Consider the following 27,340-nt stretch of genomic DNA (forward strand, 5'->3'; position numbering starts at 1 on the left):
TTGGGAGATTTTCTGCTGAATTTGTCGATTTGCCGGTTTGATAAGCATACTGGTGGTTATTCAGGATGGATGCATATATTGCTACCCTCCTGATATGTCCGTCCAGTATCCTCTCAAGTCCTTTCCGCAGGAAGGATGTAAGGCCCACCCTTGCTGCCAACCAACTGGGTGGTATATAGTTCCAAGCCAGACTAGCTCTATACAATTTTGTGAGAATAGGTAAAATTATTTCCAGTCCGTTTTGAAGAAGAGCTGGAAATATACCATCCTCTGTGCGAGATTTGAAGGGCTGAAACGACTTGATAGCCCATTCAACTGCCGGTGCTGTGATAACCTTTTTTTGCGACGTTCCAGTCGTTCTCTTTTGGGTGTTTAGCGCCCTCGAAGATGGGCAGTCTGTTGTTATCAAGAGTCGGATTTCCAGGAAAGTGTTTTTCTATCAAAATCCCTAACGTTTCTTTACTAGAGGTCGTAAATGTTCCATCGGGTCGTTTAAGCGACCCAATTCCAACAGTTGGCTCTCTATAGAGAATCTTGTGAATTCTTGTGCTGCTAAGGCCAATGGACTCTTACCTCTCGACAGAAAAAAAGTAGATCTGCAAGTTTATGCAGATGACCTTGTTATCTTGGCAAACTCCACGTCGGGAAGGGTAGCTTGTAATACACACAAGGCCAGACTGTCGCTATGGACATGTCAAAGGATTTGTGGTTAAACTTGGGGTTTGGGTCCCAAACAAATCCATTGGATTTATGTGATGATTGTCAAACCAATGATCACTTATGGTGCAATTGCCTGGTGATCGAAGGCTTTACAGAAAACGGCCCAGGCGAAGCTCTCGGAATTACAGACAGGCTTGTCTGGTCATCAGTGGTGCCATCAGTACCACACCGTCAGCGGACATGGAGATCCTTCTAGATCTACCTCTTCTCCACATTTTTCTGGAGAGAGAGGCTAGACGGACTACACATAGACTTGTGCACATTATCAATTGCACAAATCAGGTTATGCAGAATGCAACAGACTGTTGATTGACACTGGAAGTCAAATCATTCTGGAAGTGACCTCTGATTTCATGCCTTCAACTGTCAACCACAGATAGGACTGGATCCTTCGGGAGAAGGAAATATTAAGAGCAGATATTTGTTGGTTCACAGATGGATCAAAAACTCTTTCTGGTTCTGTTGCAGGTGTTTTCAGTCGCAGACCCAGAGATATCAACCTGCTTAGGAACCTATGCGACTGTATTTAGCAAATTGCCAAAAACGACTTTCCTGATAGGAAGACTTAACAGATTGTCTCTGGTCTGGATTCCTGGCCATAGTGGCCTTGAAGGCCTCCTTGCAAAGGAGGGTGCTGCAAGCAGCTTCATCGGACCACACAAAGATTAAATACCTAGATGGTAAGAAGATTTATGGACTTGTGGTAGAATCTTCCAGGATTGGTTTACTCCAATGCACTTATTCACTCTTCGAAGCTTGTTACCAAATTGTTGGACTACAGTAGGGATGGACTACAGTAGGGATGGACTACGATGACAAACAGGCCTTCTTACAGGTCAATTTCACTTGATTCATCATAGGCAGAGACTCGGACTGTCAGAAGAAACTGTGTGACGCCTCTGTTTGGAAAATGATGAAACAGCAGAGCACACACTTTGTGCCTGCACCGCTGGGGACCAAATCAGGTTCTTAAATTTCAGCAAAGTCATACTTTTAACATCTGACCTGAAAGACCATCCACCATACAAACTAATGGGCTTCGTTAAGAAGCTGGGTTTATTTGGTCGAGTGTGAATAGGTGCGAGCCACAATATACCCTTGCGGGTTGAGGGCCGAATAGACCCACTCACTTTGGACCTATCCTAACTTTTTCTTATAAGCTACATTTTTACTGAGAATGCTTTTTTCGGTTAAATATTTTCTTTTTGAGTTATTTGCGAAAAAGCGTCCGTTTATTAAATGATAAATTGACACTTTCACTCGCGAATGAAAATTCAATATAATTCAGATTTGCAAAGTCAGGATTTATAAAAATTCCGAGTCAGAATTCCATAAATAAATTAAACAAAATTATCAAGTAAAAAAAATGTCAAACTCAGACTTCAAACTGGAAATTTTATTGGAAATGTATTATTTCAAACTCCGACTTTAGTGAGTTTTATTTTCATTCAAGTCGAGATAAAACTATTTTTTATGTGACGCAATACTCAAAACGTTGATGATATGCCAGTTTCCATCAAGTTTGCTGAAATAATAATTTTTTCTTTAGTAATAGAGTATTTTATACGCTTCCTTTGAAACAGGTCAATAATAAATGCCCTAGATTTTTTATTATATTTATTTTCTTGAAAATAATCGACATGTACAGGATATAAGTTTTTTCGAATCGACGACACTGATGAATTTGAAATGATACATTCAAGTTAGGAAATTTACATAACCTAAAAGTACATGAGTCAACTATTTTACTAATTATACAAATATAAAGTTAAAATATTGGTAATTGTTTAAAAAGGAAACAACGAAGAAATATCCTAACAACATTCTTTGGAATATTAGGCCTAGATAAAAACCTCTTAGCATTTAATTAAAAAAAGTCAAAAAAGTGACAAATGCATTTCGTTAAAAAAAAACACGTTACCCATTTAATCAATCACATACAGACAATTGGTAAAATCATCATTATTATGAAAAAGAGAGTATCTATCTATCTATAAAAAGACAAGATATATAGAGTGATTACATATTCAGTAAAACAAATTTTTGTCTTTAAACTATCAACTATGTTTAGAAATACTGATATTATTGTTTCATCGTCATGTTTTTTAAGGTCAACATTGAGTCTGCTAAAATCTGTCTAAACTACCTACATCATCAACCAGTTACAGTTCATAAAACATCTAGATATCGATAATCTGTCTTTTCACTTTTGGTTCTATCAGCCATGATGAGAATTTTTTTGTTAATTTTTTTCTGTAAAAAAATATGTTATGTTCAAAGAAAAAAATTTTTTCTGTAAAAAATTGTACACTGATGTTCAAATAAGAAATGTTAAAAAAATGACGAAACTTGTATTCGTAATGTGTATTATGTTACATGTATACCATAACTATAAATACATCAAAGGTTTTTTGTATATACTGATAACTTTTTTTTACTTCATCTCTAGTTCGTCAACTAGAAAGCGAATAGCATACACCTATTATGTAATGGTTGCAGATCAATATGATTGTATAGAGACCCTCAGTGAAAAGACTTACTCGTGTCTATTTTGAAAAGTATTCATTACAAGAGTATATAATTCCACGTTGTGGCATTCCAGTATGTTTATCTTATATTAACCATCAGTCTCTTCTGCTACAGAAATACCACAAAATGAAAAGCAAATCAACATCTAAAAACACTTAACTTTGACGAACTGTGCGTCATAACTTTACAATATCTATGAAACTAATAAAAAAAATGTATATGTATAAAAGCTAACCTATTTAAAATATGGCGGGAGTATGGAGATCTTACGTTATGGGAAGAACGCATCTGTAGACATATGCTGCTATCGACAAGTCATCTCCGTCCCGTAAGCATTTCTTACCATCTACGCAAGAGCATCTGCAAAAAAAAGTTTTCGTGAAAATCTTGATCTGTTCAAGGTTCAATAATATACACTCTGCACTGGTCGTATCAGTTCAACTGATGAAGCTAGCGTGTAGTGTGAAACGCGTCCTAAATAAAATGTTCAACGGGGGACTATTTATATTTCGGGAACTGGCAACACTATCTGTATCTGTAGAGTAGGGAGGGTGAGTGTAAACCCATATCACTTAGGCCACATGTGACCCATTGTATATCCTCCCGAGGAGTTGTCCTCCTAGGTCATCGTCCATCCTGTACTTGAAGACATCTCCTTTATATCGGCAGGTGTAGGCCAAGACTCGCCGAACACACACTCTCTTATTGACGATAACTCCGGGCACTCGCATAGGACATGCCTGACAGTCTCGTCTTCCTGTTCACACATCCTGCATAAAAGTGTGTCCACTAGCCCCATATTATTGAGGTGTTTCCTTAGTTGACAGTGACCAGTCAGAAATCCTACTGGCCTAGGACCTAGTGGCCCAAGATGCCACTGGGTCCTAAAATTCTTAGTCCAGCCGCTTCCTTGGCTAAAGAGTCGACAATGGGATTACATTTACTCCTGTCGTGACCTTTAACTCACCTCAGGATAATGTTATTATGTACCGAGGCTTTGGCTAAATCTTGGTGACACTTTAGTACTAGCCCTGAGGTAACACGTTGTCTGTTCAAGGCTACCAGGGCTTGCCAGACATTACTTTCCCGGTTATTTATTTTGTGACGATTGAGATACCAGCCAGTTCTGTTTGGACCACGCTGGTATTTTTTTCCATTCCCCACTTAATCCTTAGGCTTAGTGATCTGGAGTACGCTCCACATCCTGAGCCTTCTTTGGTTTTTGAGCCGTCTATATATATGCGTATTGCATTTGTAGCATCCTTACGGGTTGTGGTGGGGGTGTCGCCAATTGTTGTGATAGGGTTATAATCAAACAAGTGTTTTTTTTTATAATTCATATAGAGGTTGCATCACGTCTGATGCATTCGGAATGAATTTACAATAAAGATTAACCATTCCCAAAAACGATTTCAACTCTGTGACATTTTTTGGAATGTTTGCCTTTTTAATGGCCTGTGTCTTTTCTTCAGAAGTTCTCAACCCGATTTTATCAATAATATGTCCAAGATACTTGACTTTGTCCTGTCCTGACCTTGTCCTATTCACACTCGAAAATCTTGGAACAACTGCTTAAAAACAGAGTCGTTTCTTATTTCGAGGGAAAACAACTATTTGCTAAAGAGCAGTACGGTTACCGTACAAATAAATCAACGACGAAAGCACTGATATCCATTCTTGAAAAAATCACAACGTCAATAGACGATAATAAACTTTTTTCTGTTACCATGCTTGACTTATCTAAAGCATTCGATTGTGTACCACATGATTATCTCCTGAATAAATTAGATTTTTATGGAATCGAGAGGTGAAGCTCTTGAGCTCTTCTCCTCTTATTTGAGTCGGAGACAGCAAAGAGTTGTTTTACTCTCGGGCGAAAAATCAGAATTATTGCCTTTAGATATCGGAGTTCCTCAAGGGTCTGTCCTAGGACCAATATTTTTCATTATTTTTATAAACGATCTACTAAAATACCTGAACGCAGATGCAGCTATTTTATATGCGGATGACACGACCATTCTGAATGTAGCCCAAGAGGTACAGGAATTAACTGTAAAAAAATCTGAAACAGTAGCGAGAGCCACCAATTGGTTTACAGCAAACAATTTTAAACTAAATACTGAAAAAAACAAACGGGTTACTATTCGGAAAATCTGATCAACAAAATAGCGTGAAATTATTAGGCATCCATATTGACACTAACTTGAATTGGAAAAAACATATTGAGCAATTAGCAGCAAAATTGAATAAAGTAGTTTATCAAATCAGAAAACTTACAGAATTCACTACTTTTGACACGACACTAACATACTACTACAGTAACTTCTATTCGGTCTTTTCTTACGGCCTTTTAATTTGGGGTACCTTTTCAGATAGTGAGAGAATATTCAAATTGCAGAAAAAAGTCATACGAATAATAGCTCAAGCTGGTTTCAAGGACCACTGCAGACCATTATTTAAAAAATTAAATATATTAACTCTACTATCAGTTTTTATATAACAATGCGTGATGTACATTAAAGAAAATGAGAATTCACTATCTCTAAATTCATCATATCACTACTACAACACCAGAAATAAAAATTTATTGAGTATTCCCTACCATAGAATGAAAAGAACTCAGCAGCCAACAAATTATACTGCTCTGAAACTTTTCAATAAATTACCAAATGGAATAAAAAATGCTTCGATAAAAAGATTTAAAGCTGCAGTTATGGAAATTTTACTGTATAATGTTTTCTACAAACTCGACGAATTTTTTGACTTCTCTTTTGATGAAATACAACCATAATCCACTGAAATTGTTAATAATTTTGTTGAAAGTTTCTCAGATACTGTAAATGTCATGTACCGTTTGTCACTAAACTATATGTCGTTTACTTGTTCTATGTTTTACACGGAATCTACGTTCTATACATATACTTATACCTCTGTTATGACAACCTTAAATGTACTTTATACATACTTGGGCTAATCAATTATGATTATGATTATGAATAAACCCAGATTCTTAAAGAAGCCGATTAGTTTGTATGGTGAGTAGTCTTTCAGGTCAGGTAGTAAGAGTACGGCTCACCAGCGGGATGTGTTCTGCTGTTTCATCACTATCCAAACAGAGCCTCTCCAGAAAAATGTGGAGAGAAGGTAGATCCAGAAGGATCTTCATGGCTGTTGACGGTGTGGTACTGATGGCACCACTGATTGCCAGACAAGTCTGTCTCTGTGAGCCAGAGAGCTTCGCCTGGGCCGTTTTCTGTAAAGTCTTCGGCTACCAGGCAATTGCACTATAAGTGATCATTGGTTTGACAATCATCACATAAATCCAATGGATTTGTTTGGGACCCAAACTCCAAGTTTAACCACAAATCCTTTGACATGTCAATAGGGACAATCTGGCTTTGTGTGTATTACAAGCTACCCTTCTCGACGTGGAGTTTGCCAAGATAACAAGGTCATCTGCATAAACTTACGGATCAACTTTTTTTCTGTCGAGGGCATCAAGCAGATTACCACCAAGAGCGACCACAGAAGGGGAGATAGTACCCCACCTTGAGGGCAGCCTCTAGTGATCCTGAGCCTAATGGCATCGCCTTGAAGAGTCATAGTTGCAGTTCTGTTTACCAGCATGGTATAGATCCAGCCAGTTATGGTCGATTCTATACCTTTTTTAGCCAGAGATGATCCTATAGATTCAGGTAGTGCATTGTCAAATGCTCCTTCAATATCGAGAAATACAGCAACCGCAATCTCTTTGTTGTAAAGGGAGTGGGAGATTTTCTCTACAAGGTTGTTTAATGCTAAATCTATCGATTTGACGGTTTAATAGGCATACTGTTGTTTATTCAGGGGGATTCATGTATTGCCACCCTCCTGATTGGTCGCACCGATTTAGGGTGTGGGTATTTCCGACCCACTTCAGGTATATATACCACCCTTGCTGCCTGGGTGGTATATGAGAACAGGTAAAATTATTTCCAGTCCGTTTTGAAGAAGAGCTGGAAATATACCATCTTCTCCAGGAGATTTGAAGGGCTGAAACGACTTGATAGCCCATTCAACTGCCGGTGCTGTGATAACCTTCTTGACGACCACCTAATCGTTCTTTTTTGGGCGTTTAGCGCCCTCGAAAATGGGAGGTCTGTTGTTATCAAGAGTCTTGAACAAGACGGGATTGCGTGGCTATAACTCCACAAATGCTAGAAAATTGCCACAAAAATCTATTGCAAGAGCAAATATATGTTTAAGGAATGATAGACGGCAATTTGAACATTTATTGAGATATCGTGAACGATGTAGATTGTTAGGAGTATTTTGACATTACCTTTTTTCTGTTTGTTACTTTATATATTACATGTTCTTCCAGAATATGTGGAGTTTATATATATTTATATATATATATATATATATATATATATATATATATATATATATATATATATATATATATATATATATATATATATATATATATATATATATACAGTGTGTCCAAGATAAGGATCCTAAGCATGGGAATCTCAGTACCTGTTGGAGATACAGCTTAGGTTAAATTAGGAAAAAGTTGTGTTCTTTAAAGCTTATTTACATGCCGTTTAGAAACTTGAAGAATTTTCATGGCCTGCTGAGATATTTGGGAAAAACGGGAATTTGACAATATCAATTTTATTTTTTTCTGACTTTATTTGAAAAGATATCAAAAAACGAATAACTTTTTTTCATTGGCACTTTTAAGGTACTACACGACGGTATTTTTAGATTTTATATCCGACGTTTCGTTTTAAAGAAACCATCATCAACTTTATTTTTTTATATGACCCGAAACAAAAGTACACCCTGTATCTGATTCCATTTTTCATTACGAATTCAACGATGTATCACATGCCATTATTTTCTTTTTAGTTTGAAGGAAAATCACATTTTTTCTATTTTTAAAAAAATCTTTAAGTAGGCGTTGCAAACAAATGCTTTGACGTAAATACCTGTCACCGAGCCTGTCAAATATTAGTTATTTACACGATAAAATAGTAATTGTCGTTGTTGTTAGCCTGTTTGTCGAGTTGTTGTTTTTAGAGTTATTGTTACTGTTGTCGTTATTATTGTTTATTGTTGAATAGATAATATTGTGTTATTATCGTCGAATATGCAGGGTGAGCATTATAGCCATGAAGAAAAGTTTGACATGCTAACGTGCTACATTTTGTGCCACAAAAATACTGTAAATACAGCAGCAATGTATCTTAATACATATCCAGAAAGAAAGCAGCCATGTAAGTCCATTTTCTTAGAGCTGGCTCGAAATTTAAAAGAATATGGTTCATTTAAAAAGCCTGTTTTATCTCGAAAAAAGGAATCTTCAGAAGAAGCCCAAAATAATGTTTTACAAGCAGTTGTTGAGAACCCTGAAATATCAACTAGGCAAATCGAAAATAATGTAGGAGTAGCCAAATCCACAGCTCAATTTATTTTGCGTAAAAATAGATATCACCCCTATAAATTTAGGATTTGCCAGGGGATTTCGAACGGCGCCGAAATTTTCGCGAATGGTATACACGCGCGTGTGAAGAAGATTATAATTTCCCTTCAAAAATAATATGGTCCGACGAAAGTATGGTCACTAATAATGGTATCTTCAACCGCCGCAATACGCATTACTGGGCTCAGCAAAATCCGCGTGTTAAGAAAATATCAAGACATCAAGAACGTTTTGGGTTTAATATGTGTTGTGCAATTTTAGGAACTGAAATACTAGGTCCGTTTTTTTACTATAATTCTTTGACCGCCGAACGATACCATAATTTATTGCAAAACTATGTAGAAGACTGTTTAGATAATTTACCTCTGGCACAGGTCAATAACTGTTGGTTTCAACAAGACGGTGCTCCTGCACATAATTCTAGACAAGTTCGAGAGTATCTTTCGCAGCGATTTCCTGGAAGGTGGATTGGAACCTTTAGTGAAGTGTCTTGGCCAGCGCGATCCCCTGACTTAACTCCTCTGGACTTCTTCATATGGGGTTTTGTTAAAAACCCGGTTTACCAATATTCTTTTGAAACTGAACAGCAGTTACGAGAATGTGTAACTGTCGCATTTAACAGTATTACATCAGAGATGTTACGTGATGTTTTAAGTTCTACAGTTAGAAGATCATACTTATGTTTGGAAAATAACAGAAACCTGTTTGAACACCTCCTTTGAATTGAATAAAAAATGCGTTAATTTCTTTGTTGTTTTCATTACTTTAAAAAAATCATTATTAACCTACTTAAAAATACATTTTGAAAATAGAAAAAATGCAATTTTCCCTTAAACTAAAAAGAAAACAATGGCATGTGTTACATCGTTGAATTCGCAATAAAAAATGAAATCAGATACAGGGTGTACTTTTTTTTCGGGCTATTTAAAAAAATAAAGTTGATGATGGTTTTTTGAAAACGATACGTCGGATATAAAAACTAAAAATACCATCGTGTAGTACCTTGAAAGTGCCAATGAAAAAGTGTTATTCGTTTTTTGATATCTTTTCAAATAAAGTCAGAAAAAAATAAAATTGATATTTTCAAATTCTCGTTTTTCCCAAATATCTCAGCAGGCCATGAAAATTCTTCAAATTTTTAAACGGCATGTAAATAAGCTTTAAAGAACACAACCTTTTCCTGATTTAACCTAAGCTGTATCTCCAACAGGTACTGAGATTCCCATGCTTAGGATCCTTATCTTGGACACACTGTATATATATATATATATATATATATATATATATATACATTCTATGCAGTTCTTGCTCAGCAATTAAACTGGAAATATTTACTTTAACATGGAACTCCATCACTTACCATTGGCGGAGATGAATAGAGCTGTAGGGCTTCTTCAAGGTGGCATGCGACAAAATGATGTAGCTCTTCGTTTGGGGGTCTCCCAAAGTGTTATCAGTCAATTGTGGCGGCGTTTCCGTGAAACTGGCAGTCCAGCCGAACAACATTCAGGGCGAGGACGCGCTACAACTGCAGTTCAAGACCGATTTTTGGTCTTAACCGCAAGAAGACAACCGACAATCACAGCACCTGAGTTGGTTAACTTGTTGCAGCAGACGCACCAGGTAACCATTGGTCGTGATACTGTCAGAAATCGACTGCATGAAGCAGATCTCCACAACAGAAGGCCACTTAGATGTCCACCTTTGTCAAGAGGCAATCGCGGTAGAAGATTAGAGTGGTGTCAAGAACATCAAAACTGGGATGCAAATGATTGGGCCACAGTTTTGTTTACAGACGAATCCAGATTTGGATTTCATCCAGATTCTCGTCGAGTAAGACTGTGGAGACGACCTGGAAATAATGAACGTTTGAGAGACGTCCAGGAAGTCCACACATACAAAGGTGGTACAGTAATGCTATGGGGCGGAATCATGCTCGGCGGCAGAACCGATCTCGTTTTTCCAAATCGCTCCCTCACAGCTCGACAGTACCTCGACACCATTCTTCTACCTATCGTCCGTCCGTTTGCTGGTGCTGTTGGTGAAAACTTCCACCTAATGCACGATAATGCTCGTCCACATGTCGCGCGTCTAGTGACTGACTGGCTCACCAATGAAGGAGTTGATGTATTGCCATGGCCAGCACAATCACCGGACCTGAATCCCATCGAGCATGTGTGGGACATCTTCAACGAAGAATTACTCCGCATATGGGGAACATTCACACAACGTTTCAATTGAGAGAGCTTTTAATCGCTGAATGGGCAAATGTACCTCAACAAGACATTGACAATCTCATTTTGTCGATGCACGATAGATGTAGGGCCGTAATAAACCAGCGTGGTTCCAACTTTTTTTTGTATTATGATTTTTTTTCGGGGTGCCAAAGAAGAGCCATTTTTTTTTTTAGTTTTGCTTATATGCGCACTCAGTATTTTTGACCATTTAATAAATTTTGTTGTAAGTTACATTTGTTTAATAATCACCTGTCAACTTTTTTTCCCTAAAGCGATCTAAAAAAATTATTGCCATTTTTAAAAATATACCTAGACTTTTCCAATGTATATATATATATATATATATATATATATATATATATATATATATATATATTTGAGTTCTAGATCCAAGAAATATTGGTCCCTCCTTTTTTGAGGTAACTCTAAGCGTTAATTGTATGACCATACTGTGCTGATTGAAAAAAACGTCTCAAAACACATGTATTGTAATACATAGCTGAACTTGTTATCACAGAGACGATGAAAAAAATAGAGGTCCTCATTTAAAAAATAAAGTTGATAAAATTCAACGAACGAGTTTTTTTTCTGGGGGAGCATCTGTCAAAACTTAATGAGTCAAGTATTCACAATTCAAAAAAGAGCAGTGAGATTCATTATCAGACCTAGAGTCCAAGATTCCTGTAAGCCCCTTTTTTAACTCATCACATCTTAACAGTCTACAGCCTCTTTATTTTAGAAAGTCTGTCTAATGCACAAAAAGCACATTTCAACTCAACTCAAAGTTATGCCACTCGTCTCACATTCAATATTCCTCTGCCTATCCCGTCAACAGCACAAATTAAAAACTCGATTCTTTATAATAGCAAAAAATATTTCAATCATCTCCCCCTTTCAATCAATAAGTTAACATGCTACAAACAGTTTCGAAAAAGAGTAAAAAATCTTCTGCTAGATAAAGCTTATTATAGTATTGAGGAATTTCTTTCGGATGACTTCGCAACCGTTAATTGCAACTTAAAAACATTTTTATCACAGACTTTTACTATAGACTTTTTGAAGTGTGCTTGTCAACAAAACCTTTGTCAACAAAACCTAAACTTTTATGACAATAAAGCATTTCTGACTCTGAAACGCATGGCAAATTGGTTTATGTAAGATTATAACAAATATGAAATATTCTCTGCATTTTTAATGCCATTCTAAATGGAGGCGGTTGATCCAAAAAACGAAATTAGACAATTCTAGTTTTTGGCGAATATTTCGAAATCTCGATATGAGGAGATTATCCAAGTTTCCCAAAATAGGAAACTTTTGTTCAATTTAACCGACCACGTTTTTTAAGAATTTCCTTTCACATCTTCAAGTTAGTTGATTCCATGAAAATATATATATATATATATATATATATATATATATATATATATATATATATATATATATATATATATATATATATGAATGAACAATTTTCTTAATATTATTATACATTACTTCAAGATACGAAAAAATCTTTTCAGATTTGGCAGAAAAACACACATATTTAGTATGGTACTAAATTAAGAAAATGTAAAATTGAGTAATATAGTTGCAATGAGTTTTATTTTCCAACAGTAGTGGAATTTTCAAAAATATTTGAAAATAAAAATTATGTTCAGCAGCTTAAATACGTTACAAATTGCATTTGAAAAAATTTTTTCAAATTACTTTTTTCGATATTTTGAAGTGTGGTGCTACTTTTGGAATTTTTTTGAAGAAACAAATGACTGATTATGTGAATTACATGACTGCTATTTTAAACTTCAAATAAAGCTATCAATTGAAAATTCGCATATGATACGATCTCTACTGGCTACACTGTAGTTTTTGATGAACTGAACTGTATTTTACTCACTTATTATCCAGAAAATATTCGATCACCCTGTCCATCTTGTTGTACACCGCCCATCCGCATGGAGTTCTTCCCAAGCAAGGCGGTTCTGTCACGTTCTTAGCAGCATCCTCGGATCTCTACAAAAAAAACAAAAATCAATGCAAACCAATAAAATCTATATTTCTTCTCCAATAGAAATCGATGAATTGCATTATGTGAAACGACCAATAGGATGAGCAAATATCGATTTATCTTGAAACTATTAATCAATATTAATTGTTTGTTGTGATTTGCAGCCATATTGCCTGTTGCGATAATGAGTTTTTTTAATGCCTGGGATGATAGTTTGGTGGGAGCTGTAAGAATGAGAAAAATGCCGAAGTTCAACAAAAATCTTTCGTAAAATTTTGGATAGGCTGCTCTATACGATTTTGCAAAAAATTTGGGGTGTACTCTCCCTTAAACAAAATTTAATAGTATAGTCGAAGTGAACGATAAAGTGCACATTTGAAGTTGGTTTCAATGTTTATAAGAATATATATCTCAACTTTGGTTTCCAGGGAAATAAACTATTACAAGCAATATCAGATTTGACCGAAACTCCTTTCTCAACTGTACGTTCAAATAGCCAAAAACAAACCTTATGAACGCAAGACGCGATGTGATACGGGATTACCAAAACCTTTAGATGTTCATCTAATAAAATCATTGAAAAAAACAATATACGACTGTTACAAAAGCAATGACTTTTCTATCACTGAAATCATAAGGAAGACATTGAGTACTTCCGGCCATAACGTGAGCTGCTGTGACAAAACTTTTCAGAATTGGATAAAGAAACTAGAATTCAGATTTAAATTAATAAACAAATGTCAAGCAGTTTTGGAAAGCAGAAGAATAGTGGAATTGCCTAACAAATACTTAGAACAAATAACTAAATATAGACGAGAATAACGGCATATTTTCTATTTGGACAAAACTTAGTATGATACAACACAGTTACGAAAGGGTGGACTAATGGTTCGAGACTGTATGCGCCTAACATGCCTGCAAACAAAGGATCGCGACTAATCATTGTGGTTGCGGAGGAAGTGAAGGATGGGTTTCGAATTCTTTAAAACTATGTGGGAAAAATGAGGACCGCAATGTTGACTATCATAAGAACATGGAAGCTAATATTTTTGAGGAATGGTTTGAAAACACATGGATCCCAAATTTGGATGCGAATAGTGTAATAGTTCTTGACAACGCTTCCTATCATTCGCGATAGCTCATGAAAGTACCGAATAAAAATGCGAGAAAAGATGAAATATGTAGTTTTTTAATGGATAACAATTTGAATTTTGAAGATTACTATACCAAAAATCAACTACTTTTTCACACACAACAACATTTGAAAAAGTATATGCCCTTGAGAGTATTGCTGATAAGTGTGGATACACTATACTGAGACTTACCTTCTATTTTTGTGTTTTCAACCCTTTCGAGTTGATTCAGGGAAAATCAAAACAAAGTATCAGGCGTAAAAATAATTTTCCAAAATTTGATAACTAGGTAATATAGCTAATTGAAGAACAAGTACCCAATATTACCGAAGAAGACTGGCAGAATAGGATTAAAAATATAATTTTAGTTGAAAAAGACTATATGGAGATTGGGCACTTCCATATCAATGGCGAAAATAAAGTCATTATTGATTTAAATGACGACAGTGAACTTATCACCAGTATCAGAAATTAATTTACCTTTCTTTGAATGTATTTGTCCAGAAAACTCTGTGTTGTGTCTGTGGGGTAATACTATTAATGCACAGGATGTTATCATTAGCCAAAAACAATTTTGAGACTAATGGCAGGAGTTTTTTACGATCATTCATGTAGAAATATTTTCCCTTCCTATAAAATTTTACATTTTGCAAGTTTATATATTTTTGAAGTATGCGTCTATAGGTATATTTGAAAATATTGTCAAATTTTACAAAAAATCCAACATTCATACATTGAATACAAGGAAAAAAATAATCTTCAAGTTCCATATGCGAGACTCGATATCAAATTTTCCCAATTGTATTGGACCTAGGATATACGAGTATAACCTACTTCCAGATATTGTTAAAAGAACATGAGCATTATATCGCTTCAAAAAAACTTTGAGTGACTTTCTATTGGGCAAATGTTTTTACTTAGTAAGTAGATGAGTATTTTGAAGGAAAGTTTTAATAAAAATTTTTGTTCGTGAATTTTATTTTCGAGTACTTTTATTGTGACAACTTGTTTTTGTGGTGCATTTCAATAGTTCGGACTTCTATTGTCTAATATGATATGAACTGATTTGAAATCCCTGAAATGATCTGTAAAAAATTAAAAAAGATTAATCGAAAAATAACAATTTCATCAAACAAAGAAACTGAAATTACAATGAAATAAAATACAAGCAACAACCAAAAAATCAAAAAATTGAACTATTTATTACCACGAGATGAAAATTTAAAATATCATTAACAAAAAAGATTCCAAACCAAGCTACTTCATGACGTTTTGATTGTTAGTATCCCCAATCACCTTCGGGTGATAACTGGACTTATTCCTTCGAGATCTGACTATTTATAGGTCATTCGAGTGCTTTCAACTATCCCCTTCCTTCTCTCCGCTTCATTTTAGCGGGAGCTGACCGTTTGGCGGGAGTTGGTCGTGTTTAGCTTGATTAGAGGTTTCCATATGTTGCGTATCTCTACGCTAGCTTGGCTAAATGTGTTGTTGGACAACATATATGCGACTTCTTTAAATTTTCTCCTAAACCAGTATTCCTCCTTGTGGATGATTTGAGCTATCCGTAGCAGCCTCACGAAAACCAAGCTACCAAACACGGACTGCGATTCCAAGAATTGCATTATTTACCGTATACCCTGCGAGTGCGGAGAATCATACATCGGTGAAACTAAGAGGCCATTGAAAGTTCGCATTGCCGAGTACAAGAAACACACCCAGCGAGGAGAAACCAGCAAATCAGGAATAGCAGAGCATTTATGGACTCATCAACATAATGTCGAGTGGTTTCAAGCTGAAATCATCCACAAGGAGGAACACTGCTTTAGGAGAAAATCCAAAGAAGCCGCATATATGTCGTCCAACAACGTATTTAGCCAAGCTAGCGAAGAGATACGCAACATATGGAAACTTCCAATCAAGCGGAACACGACCAATTCCCGCCAAAAGGTCAGCTCCCGCTAAAATCAATGAAGCGGAGAGAGGGACGAGGGGATAGATGAAAGCATTCGAATGACCTATAATTAGATAGATTTTGAAGGAATAAGTCCAGTTACCAGTTGTAAGGTTAAGATAGCCAGGCTCCAACCTGTTATTACCCGTAAACGATAGTGGATACTAACAATCGAAACGTCGTGAAGTAACTTTGTTTGGAATCTTTTAATTTTGAATTTTTAATTGTCTACAGATTCTTTCAGGGATTTCAAATCAATTCATCATATTAGACAATGGAAGACAATGGAAATATAAAACCAAAAAAAAAATCAAACAAAAATCTAAAATGTCTCAACATATTTCGACAAATGAAAGTGCAAATATGATGAATTAGGACAATGTTTAAATTTTGATGACACAAAATAACGAAACAAAGATTGACTAAAATGGCTTGTATAATGTTTGATGAATGGAAATGAGAAGGGTATGACATCATTATTTATCATAATTTTTTTCATCAAGCGTGGCACGCACCTCTCTTGATAAAACAGCTGAACTGGAGAGATTTCGTACTAAATTAAATCCAATTTCGAAAGACATTTTTTACATTTCGAATATGATTTTAAAAATCTCTTCACTGAAAAAGTTGGGCAAAGTAATAAGAAGTGATGCAAGTTGGCTAAGTTAGGTTAGGTCCAAAGTGAGTGGGTCTATTCGACCCTCCACCGCAACCCGCAAGGGTTTATCGTGGTTCACACCTATTCACACTCGACCAAATAAACCCAACTTCTCAAGGAAGCCGATTATTTTGTATGGTGAGTGGTCTTTCAGGTCAGATGGTAAGAGTACGGCTCTGTCGAACTCTAAAAACCTAATTAGGTCCCCAGCGGGGCAGACACAAAGTATGTAATTTCTCACTTTTGCACTTCACTTCATGTTTTGCTAGAGTCATCTTTGAAATACATAGCTTTTGCTTTTTTCTCATATAGACTTTGAAACGCACACTTTGATCAAGAGGGATTTGGATGACGCGGCGATAAAACAGAAAGAAATTGTTTAGTAGTAGCTATGGAATGTTGAGAAAGCTTATCACGCATACTTTCGAGAAAAATGTATCTAAAATTAGACGGGATTTTAAAATGAAATCTTCCAACCTTTCCACGAGGTAAAAGTCCATAGAAGTTAGATCCGTTGAAATGGCCGGCCAACGGTTGGTTTCTTAGTTGGATATCCAATTATTACCAAAACAGACTATAATATCCCATTAATTGAAGAGCGTCTTTAGTGCTTGAATCAAAATTTTACAGCTACCAGTAAAGTGTTGCATTCTGTTTTATCGCCGCATCGTCCAAAGACTACTTGATAAAAGTGTGCCTTTCAAAGTCTACATGAAAAAAAAGCAAAAGCTATGTATTTCAAAGATGACTCTAGTGAAACATCAAGTGTGCTATTGAAATATGCAGGTAAATACAGGGTGTCCCAATAAAAAAATAGTTTTCCATCAATAACTATTGATATGTCTTTCGAAAAAATAAGTTTTTTACACCATTGTAACATGTATTTTCGAAATGATGCTAGATATCGATAGACGGTTTTCACCTTCAAATTGTAGTTTTCACTACTACCAACAACGTCAAATCGGCGCGACGTAAATATTGAAATTCTCTGTAGGTCCATAAACACAGTTTCTTGAGACATTTGTGACTATCATTAACAAACCTAGTCTTCAGACTAGAATACATGAAATTATAACCAAAATCTTACATATATTTATTATGAGGTATAAGACAATATTACCCAGATCGAAATCAGATGAACATAAAATTTATCTGAAGTACCTACATGGGAAAATGAACTTTCCTAACTTTCAGATTGACGTTTTATTATCAACATAAAGTTTATATTTTATGGCTGTCTTGAGAGAGAATCCACAAATTGTACTGGTTTAACGAATTTAATAAAAGGAAGGTTCAATTTTATTATTAGGTTAGGACTCGGAAATCTCTTTTTATAGTTATTTCCCATACTGAATTTGTAATAACTATAGAGTGTATCCCATTCCGAGATTCAGCGCATATACAAGTGAAAATGGTCGCCTCGTGGCTTGCTGGAATCTAAAATGGTTGATTGTCCAAGGATGAAGGGGCAAATAACAAATAAAATCAATTTCGATTTATGTAATGGAAATATTCAGGTAGGATGAACGTTTCATAATACTCTGATGTAGGTTTGTAGTAAAGAGTAGTAATGAATGAACTTGGATGTTATGCAGCAAAACGTAATTATAATATTCTTGTCGAGTCTCGCCTTACGTATGGTATTGCAGTTAAAGGTTTTAGCAACAAAAAACAGATGAACTCAGCTTTTACATAACATTACTTGCCATATACAGCGTGACTCACGGTCGATGGTAGGTTAGACGTTTCTGGAAAACGCAAAGCATGATTTTTCTGAAAATTTCACCTCTCACATTTCCTTACCTGTTCTATCGATCTAAAATATTTTCAGCATTGCGGCGTTGCCACTTCTATCAAAAAGTCCTAGCAATTATATTTTTTTAAATGGAACACCCCGTATATTAATACATTTTTGGAGTCGCTCTAGTATTTTAATACTTTTTTGTTGATCTTGTCCTATACCTATCTCTATCTGTTTTCGAGATAAAAAATGAATTGTGCTAAATATGGTCCAAAACATAGCCTTAATTGAAATTAAGTACTTACATCAGTACTCTCAATTCATGAAAAGTTGATATTTTGATGATAGTTTGGACAAACTCGAAATATTCAAATAACACCAAGAAATCAACTCCATATCATACAGGGCGTGCTAAATTCACTATTATTTCCATTGTGCATAAAAGTAGTCGAAAGTTCATTTTTTTTAAATTAAACCCCCTGTATATTAATCGATTAATTGAAAGATGGTAAAAAATGCTTCAAGATGATATACATGTTCCTATACCTAAATCGTCAAGTTTTCCTAATAAAGCCGTTTTTGTGGAAAAATAGTTATTCACATTTTACCAAGTGTTGAAAGTGGCATTTTATTTTGTGAGTGGGGTTTATTGCAAAACGAGCGTCAGCAAGTGGAGCGAACTCACGAGCCAAATAAAATCACTTTTAACAAATGTATCATACAATTTTTTTGTATAACGTTACTGCTGATAATAAAAAAAATTATAGGGTCCATGGGATTTGAACACACGATCTTTGGATTACAAGGCATATGTTACAACTACATACGCCAACTCAAGTTATTTTAAGGAGGACTTGGTTGGTTAGTCATGAAGGACTTTCTACAGTTGGACTGACTACTACTTCGTCATCGTCAGTAATTTCACAGGGATTTAATATTACCAATAGCACGAACTGCATGTGTGAACTTTTCTAAATGATTTTTTGGTAGGTGTTCTGATTGAAGTGTTTCTATCAAAGAGATTTTCAATAACAGTTGTACAAAAAATAATTTTTAAAGAATTTGATTTCTATGTAGCCGTGAAAATATCAAGCTTATGACAGTTTGGTGACTTTTATAACTAATTGATAAATGGTTATTGACGGTGTTTCAAAAAATCGCCAAAAATGAATGCAAATATTGATTATTCAAACGAAGTTCTTATGAAATTATTTATTATACACGGACAGTGTGATCAAATCATTGCCAGAACTTGTAGAAAATTCAACCGAATGTATCCTGAATTAACACCAATGAACGAGAGGAAGTTTGTAAGATTACAAAATAATTTCCTTAACTATGGCTCCATGTTAAAAGCACCTTCAACATTACCAAAACCTGTTACTTCAAAACGTTTTGGCATATTTTTATGCATATCCACAAGCTTCCATTCGCAGTGCAGAAAAAGATTTAGGTGTATCACATGCTTCACAGGAAGACCGGGAATTTTTGTCAAAAATAATTTGGAGCGACGAATCAAAATTTACGAGGGATGATATTTTCAATAGAAGGAATAAACATTTTTGGGCTGATCATAATCCTCATGTAATAAAAGAAATGGGTTTTCAAGAAAAATTTGACCTGAATGTTTTCTGTATTCTGAAGAACAATAAAATTAGCTTTTTTATTTATGAAGACACACTAAATGCAGAGAGATATCTCCAAATATTAAGGACGACTGTAACCGATTTTATTGAAAATTTGCCTTTAGAGGAATATAGAAATTCGTGGTATCAACAGGACGGAGCGCCAGCTCATTCCACCCAGGAAGTTTCCAGGAAACTTGACGAACTCTTCGACGATCGTTGGTTTAGGCGTTTAGGGCCGTGGGATTGGCCACCGAGATCACCCGATATCACGCCACTTGACTTTTTTTTATTGGGGTGTTTTAAAAGAAAGGATATACAGTACTCCAGTGCATCCCAAAGAAGAATTGCGACGGCGAATAGTGCGGAGTATTGAAGATCTGGATCCCCAGGAAATTGAAAAAGCAACCACAAGTCACGTACAAAAAAACATTTTAAAGTGTTTAGAATGTAATGGACAACATTTTCAGCATTTATTGTGAAAATGTGATATTTTGTTTACAATTTTGTTATTTTCAATCATCCTATTCTGTTATTGTCGGTACTTTCACATGTTTTAGCCCATAAAATCTTGCTTTTTACCTAGATATGACTGATTTTTGGTACAGTTGTTCCCTGGAAACTTTGAGCCATAGTTAAGGAAATTATTTTGTAACTTTACAAACTTCCTCTCGATCATTGGTGTTAATTCAGGATACATTTGGTTGAATTTTTTACACGTTCTGACAATGATTTGATCACTTTGTTCATGTGTATAATAAATAATTTCATAAGAACTTCGTTTGAAAAATCGATATTTGCATTCATTTTGGAAGATGATTCGAAACACCGTCGATAATTATTTGTAAATTACTTATAAAAGTAACCGAACTGCTATAAGCTTGAATTCCACTGCTACCTAAATCCAAATTCTAAAAAAATAATGTTTCTAGAAGAAGCGACTTCATTGAGAAAAATTGACGATTTAGGTATAGGGACATGATATATCATGAATTGAGAGTACTGATGTACTTAATTTCAATTAAGGCCATGTTTTAAACCATATTTAGCACAATTTATTTTTTATCTCGAAAACAGATAAAGATAGGTATAGGACATTATTAACAAAAAAGTATTAAAATACCAGAGCGATTCCAAAAATGAATTAATATACGGGGTGTTCTATTTAAAAAAATAAAGTTGCTAGGACTTTTTGATGGAAGTGGCAACGCCGCAATGCTGAAAATATTTTAGATCGATAGAACAGGTAAGGAAATGTGAGAGGTGAAATTTTCAGAAAAATCATGCTTTGCGTTCTCCAGAAACGTCTAACCTACCATCGACCGTGAGTCACGCTGTATATGAATGGCATACAACCATGGAAAAAGAATCAAGGGAATAATCACTCAAATCGCCTAGTGACGACCCAAGTATGGTAAACTCATGGTGAGATAAATCGAAGCGTTTGTTTGGAAGTGGATACTAACAATCGAAACGTCGTGAAGTAACTTGGCTTGAACTCTTTTAATTTTTAGTTTTCATCTCGTGTTGATGGTTCAATTTTTTGATTGTTGCTTGTATTTTATTTCATTGTAATTTCAGTTTTTTTGCTTAATATAATTGCTCTTTTTCAGGTAATCTTTTCAATTTTTATAGATTTTTTCAGGGATTTTGAATCAATTTATATTATATTAGACAATGGAAGTCGAACTAATGAAATGCAAATCGAAGCGTATTAGTCGAGATTCAGTATTCGTTGAGTTGACTTCTTTTGAAAAGGCATTAACGTTCAGTTTTCTGAATCAAAATGGATCAGTGTTTTGTTTTAGTGTGTTTCAATCATAGTGCAAACAAAAATGAAATTTTTTTGGTGGAACATTTCATAGGTAAGTTAATGAAATATTCGTAGTTTACGTTCGAAGCCATGAAAAGTTGGAGAATAATATGCACCGTATTCGCCAATTTGTCTGAAGTTGGCAAACAAGTTATTATTTATACAGGGCGTTCCAGCGAAAACTTGACTTCCCCTGTAAGTCAGAAACGGACATGTAATCGAAAATTTCAAAGAACAAGTCAATTTTTATTTCGAGGATGACTAATTCTGATATGAAAATCATACCCTGAACTTCACCCTCCTGCGGTCAGCAACTACTACCCTATTTTTTTCAATGACATAGTGCGGTTAAGTGATACATCATTTCAAAGGTCTTTTGTCCCTCTACTGCCTCTGTGACTTTTGTCGAAATTGGTTCATTCCAGCGGCGGCTCGTCAGAAGAGGCAAGAGAGGCTTAGCCTCCCCATAAAATTTGAGGCTATTCATCACAATAAATTGAAAGATATTGACAAATAATTATGATTATTTTTTTCTAAAATTGCTTGGGTATCATTACTTTACCATTAATTTTTAATATAAATACATAATATGCTCGAAAAAACACTATCACTCACTACGTAGTACGTACCACACTGTATCCTACATCAACAATATTCAAACGCACCGCCCATGAACGAATAACGAATAAACTATCATCCCGAAATAATGAATGCCATACGTTGCAAGGGAGCCAAGCCTTCGACCGCTTTATAAAGCACAGGCTTCACGAGACCGATCCAACCAGATGTCTTCGATTTGTAATTTCAGTTGCACAAATTATAGCGTCAGAGGAGGCTTGCCTCCAGTTGGTCTCTGTTAGTGTATGAATGCTTTTGTTTTTTATTTAATTATTCGGACAGGACTAAAAAATATTCCGGTAAATCGTTTTAGTGTTTCTTGATAATATTTGTGTATAAAACAGGCAGTATTATATTATAGCAGTAATTATAGCAGTATATTATAGTAGTATATTAGTAATATTTTTGATGCGTTTTTAAAGTGTTTTCTTTCAATTTCAAGATGTTTTCAGGTTTTCACTTTTCGGTATAGACAGTGTGGCATACATTATTAAGGAAAATATAAGCAAGGAGATTGAAAGTGTTTCTTTTTTGCATGGGAAATTGATGAAACTACCGATATTACCTGTACATCACAACTTTCGTTCGTTTTTAGATATGTCAAAGAACGATTTATGGGTTTTCATGATGTTTCATCTGGGCGCACAGCTGAAGATTTGTTTAATTTTTTAATTCGTACGTGTGACACCTATAATTTTAGGCAAAAGTTAATTGCGCAAACCTATGATGGGGCTGCGGTCATGGCCGGCCATTTAAATGGTTTACAAACTAAAATAAAGTCCATAGTTCCTCATGCACTTTTTATGCATTGTCATGTCCATGCCCTAACTTTAGTATTAAGCAAAGCGTGCAACAACATAAAAATTTTCGCGCCTCCGGCGGGCTTTTCTGTGTGTATATAGTCTATATGACTTAAGCCTCCCCTGTTTTCCAATGCACGAGTCGTTACTGGTTTATTCATTATTGAGAAATTAAATGTTGAACGTTTTATTTAAGAAATTACAGAAAATTCGCTGTCGTTTATTTTAATGAGGAAATCAACAACAAATAATATTAGTGGAAACAAAATCAACGGATAAATTTTTCAAAATGACCTCCATCTAGTTCCATACAATATACAGTCTACTTTCGAAAGCGTTCCTTACATTATTTAAGATGTCCGGAGTCAGAAATCGGCATTCCCGAATAATTCTCTGTCGCAAGTCTTCTAGATTTATTGAATTTATTCAATTAGTAGTTAACGTTTTTAAATGGACTACACTGTTACTTTTTTCTGCACTGGTAGTTTTTGTTGAATCTAGTCGCAAAACAAAAAGTAGGTAGTTGGCCACTGTCACTTCTTCACGAATTATTACGACTATTCAGTGATCCTTGTTCAATGTGTTCCAACATGGTTTATTCTACTGAAGAAAGAATAGAAACTGTTGCAACCTATTATCGAAATAATGAATGTGCTAAAGTTGCTGCAATAATTTATAGTACGAATCATCCAGACCACAACGTGAACCATCAATACGTTGAACAGTTAAAGGATAAGTTTCGAACTTCAGGTTCTGTTCAAAACAGAAAATATGAAGTATCCCGACCTGTCAGAAATGAAGGAGTTGAAGTTGCAGTTTCAGGACATGTACAAATGGATAATCGACAATCTATCAGACAAGTACCTTGAGCGTCTGGTATATCAGCTACAAGTGTTTTTCGGATTTTGAAAGCCTACATTGTTTGTCGTCGTGATTTAAAAAAGGTTGGAGCCTGGCTTCCTTACCCTTTCAACTGATGTTTGTCAGAGGGACAAATGGGTCACGGCTGATGGTAATATGGCGACATGAATGTTCTCAGAACATCAGTGCCGCCCTTCACGGTGTACCCTTACCTGGCTGGGGTTAGATGGATGAAAAACTTGTTCATCTGTTAACGGGAGACATGGGGGCCTCATTCGACAGAGTGTCGGGGCCTTCTATATCGGTAGGGGTTCTACAGCATAATCTATAGCTTCCCTAACTAACGGATTTTCATGAGTTTCTGCACAATCAAAAACTCGCTGATTCCTCGACTGAATGGACTGCCGAATGGAAGGTAGCTGCAAATCTCTGCGAATGGTTCCATTCCGCACGAACCAAGGAGCATTCACAATCATCCTTATCAACTTACTTTGCAATATCTCCAAAATGGAGATATTAGACGGAGCCGCTTGTCCCCAGACGCCTGAAGCATACATGATGACAGGCTTGAACATTGTGTTGTAGATGGTAATTTTATTTTTCATTTTTCATACTCATTTTGGATCTTCTGTTGATCAGAGGGTACAGACTGGCTATCCGGCCCTCGATCTTTGTTTTTGCTGACATAATGTGTGGGTTCCAAGTGAGCCTGCGGTCTATTAGAAGGCCGAGGTACTTTACCCGCGCTTGCCAGTCGATCTCCCTTCCAGAGACCCTTACTTTCCTAGCCGGAGAAGATATCGTTCTTCCCATGGTTATCGCCTGAGTTTTTACTGGATTCACTCGGATCTTCCACTCAAGGTACCAGCGCTCGAGGTCGTCCAATGCACGTTGCATATAGATGATCCCAAGCTCCCGACCCATGGAAGATGAGAGGAGAGCCGTGTCAGCGGCGTAGAGGGACACCTTCACACGCTCGAACTTCGGGAGGTCGCTGGTGTAGAGCGAGTATAACGTGGGAGAGAGCACAGCTCTCTGTGGCACCCTAGCGAGGATCTCTCTGTTGTCAGACAGGGAGCCCTCTACTCTGACCTGAAAATTTCTGTCTTTTAGGAGGGACCCGATCCACCGGATCAGTCCCCGAGGCAGGTCGAACGCGTCTAATTTGTGTAGTAGAAGGCCTTCGTGCCAAACACTGTCAAAGGCCTTCGATATGTCCAAAAGGACTACGTGAACTTTACGATTGTGGTTTAGCAAGCAACGGGCGCTTGATATACAAAAAATATGGCACAAAGCACCCACGCTTTTTTCACAATAATATTAGTATTTTTTGTTCGTTATTGTTTTAAGCTTATTAAAAAAATATTTTCAACTTTTGAGTTTGATGTTCTTTGAAAGCGTATTTTTGAGTTTTTTTAAACTATATTTATTTTTCATTTTTTAGTTTCGTATGCTATAAAAGCGTGTTTTTTAGTCTTTTTAAACTATATTTATTTTATCTAAACTTTGGGAACAATCAGACATTTATTGTTTAGAAAAAGGACCATTGATATTTTCCGATTCCGGAGAAGGAGCCTGAAAATCAGTTACCAAGCCCAAGGAAGGCAGCAGGCGCGCAAAGGAGAGTTACAAATAAGGCAGCAGGCGCGTGTGTTAATAAAAAAATAATACTTTTTTCAAATGAAGAAATACTTGTGAAGTGACTTCGAATTATATAAAGGAGGTTGCGTACAGCGCCATCTGCCCGCGAATAGATCAAGCAATAATGTCGATAATTCTGTCAAATACAGATCACAAGCATTCGAACGGGAATAAATATGAAATGAAAAGGAGAGTTACAAACAAACATACATACAGGCGAAGCTAATAAAAGCGTGATAATAATAACTAAGTAGTGTGGACATTAGACAAAAGTGTTTTCATTCATTTCATTGAAGTGATCATTAATTTCCGCAAAATAAACAAATCAACAGTTACACAGATTGTTACTATTATTTTACATGCATTGCATCAGGTTGAATGGAATTATCTTATTATTCCCATGTAACAGGAAACGTGACGCACTTCATTTATCGCGTACGTCTTACAAACAAAACATGTCGAAACAATGCGTAATGAGTTCTTCTTTCATGAAGATATCGTTTCTTTTTCGAATCAATTTGTTTGTATCGAAACAAATTCAAGTGTAATATTTTCCGCTTCTGAGGCGTAATTAATGATGTATTAACATTGATAAAAAATGTCAACAGACTCGTTACTTGGAACCGTGATACAGCTCGGGAGATAACAACGTGATCCGATGCATGAATGAATTGTGTAGTTGGATGGAAACAAAGGATTCTACTCTCGGTGGAAGGTCAACCCTACTACGTTTTACTACGATGCGTGGGCTACATTCTAAACAGCCGTGTCCAAAGTTCTCTTGTCAGGGAGCTGATAGATAACACTAGCGATCAGCAGCAATGCGGATCGCTGTTGACCCGCGGACCGCGCCAAATATTGTATTCTACAGTGTGTCAATTTTAAAACTTACAATGGACTATATCTCACAAACGAAAGCTGATATCGAAAAATGCTTGAAACCGTTTCTAGGATAGTAAGGGGGAACTAAAGTGACATGAAAGAGAACTCACCCCCATCAACCCCCTAGGCCCCACCCACCAAAGCACAAAAAGTTTAAATTGCAAACCCTTACGTGTGATACATCATTGAAAAGACAATAAAAAATGATATCCAATGGTACAAATAATAATTGTACAGGGTGAAGCAATAATTATGAAACTTTGGCCTAAATGGAATATTTAATGAGGTTTTTGTTGAACTGCAAATTTATTAAAAATATCAGTTAAGTAAATGTTCAAAGTGGGTTCCGTTGTTTTGTAAACAATAATACACCCTATTTTGAAATTCTGCACGAACTTTGGCAAATGTTGTGCTAGTAATGGCGCGACATGCTTGCGTAATTCTTCCTCGCAATTCCCCAAGTGACGCAGATTGAGTTTTATAACGACTGACTTGAGGTGACCCCACACAAAAAAGTCAGGTGGCGCCAAGTCTAGTGACCTCTGTGCCCACTCATTGGGACCTCTCCTTCCAATTCATTTGTTCGGATTATTAGTATCCATCCAGTGTTTAACTGGAGCTGCATAGTGAGGAGGTGCTCCATCTTGTCG

General features: G+C 35.9%; 1 protein-coding gene across 1 annotated transcript in view; it reads right to left on the bottom strand.

Moving 5' to 3' along the window:
- Positions 1-2,322: 2,322 nt before the first annotated feature.
- Positions 2,323-27,340, bottom strand: part of LOC141481735 (uncharacterized) — a 57,624-nt gene continuing 32,606 nt past the window's right edge. The window contains exons 2-3 of the mRNA XM_074173807.1: positions 12,854-12,969; positions 2,323-3,609 (exon numbers count right to left, since the gene is read on the bottom strand). Coding sequence (XP_074029908.1) covers positions 3,516-3,609; positions 12,854-12,969 — 210 coding nt within the window. The 3' untranslated portion in view covers positions 2,323-3,515. The remainder of the gene's footprint in view (positions 3,610-12,853; positions 12,970-27,340) is intronic.

This window comes from Leptinotarsa decemlineata, unplaced genomic scaffold (genome assembly GCF_025532065.1).
Source record: "Leptinotarsa decemlineata unplaced genomic scaffold, Ldec_3_MD MMD2_P_RNA_scaffold_12, whole genome shotgun sequence".
Classification (NCBI taxonomy): Eukaryota; Metazoa; Arthropoda; class Insecta; order Coleoptera; family Chrysomelidae; genus Leptinotarsa; species Leptinotarsa decemlineata.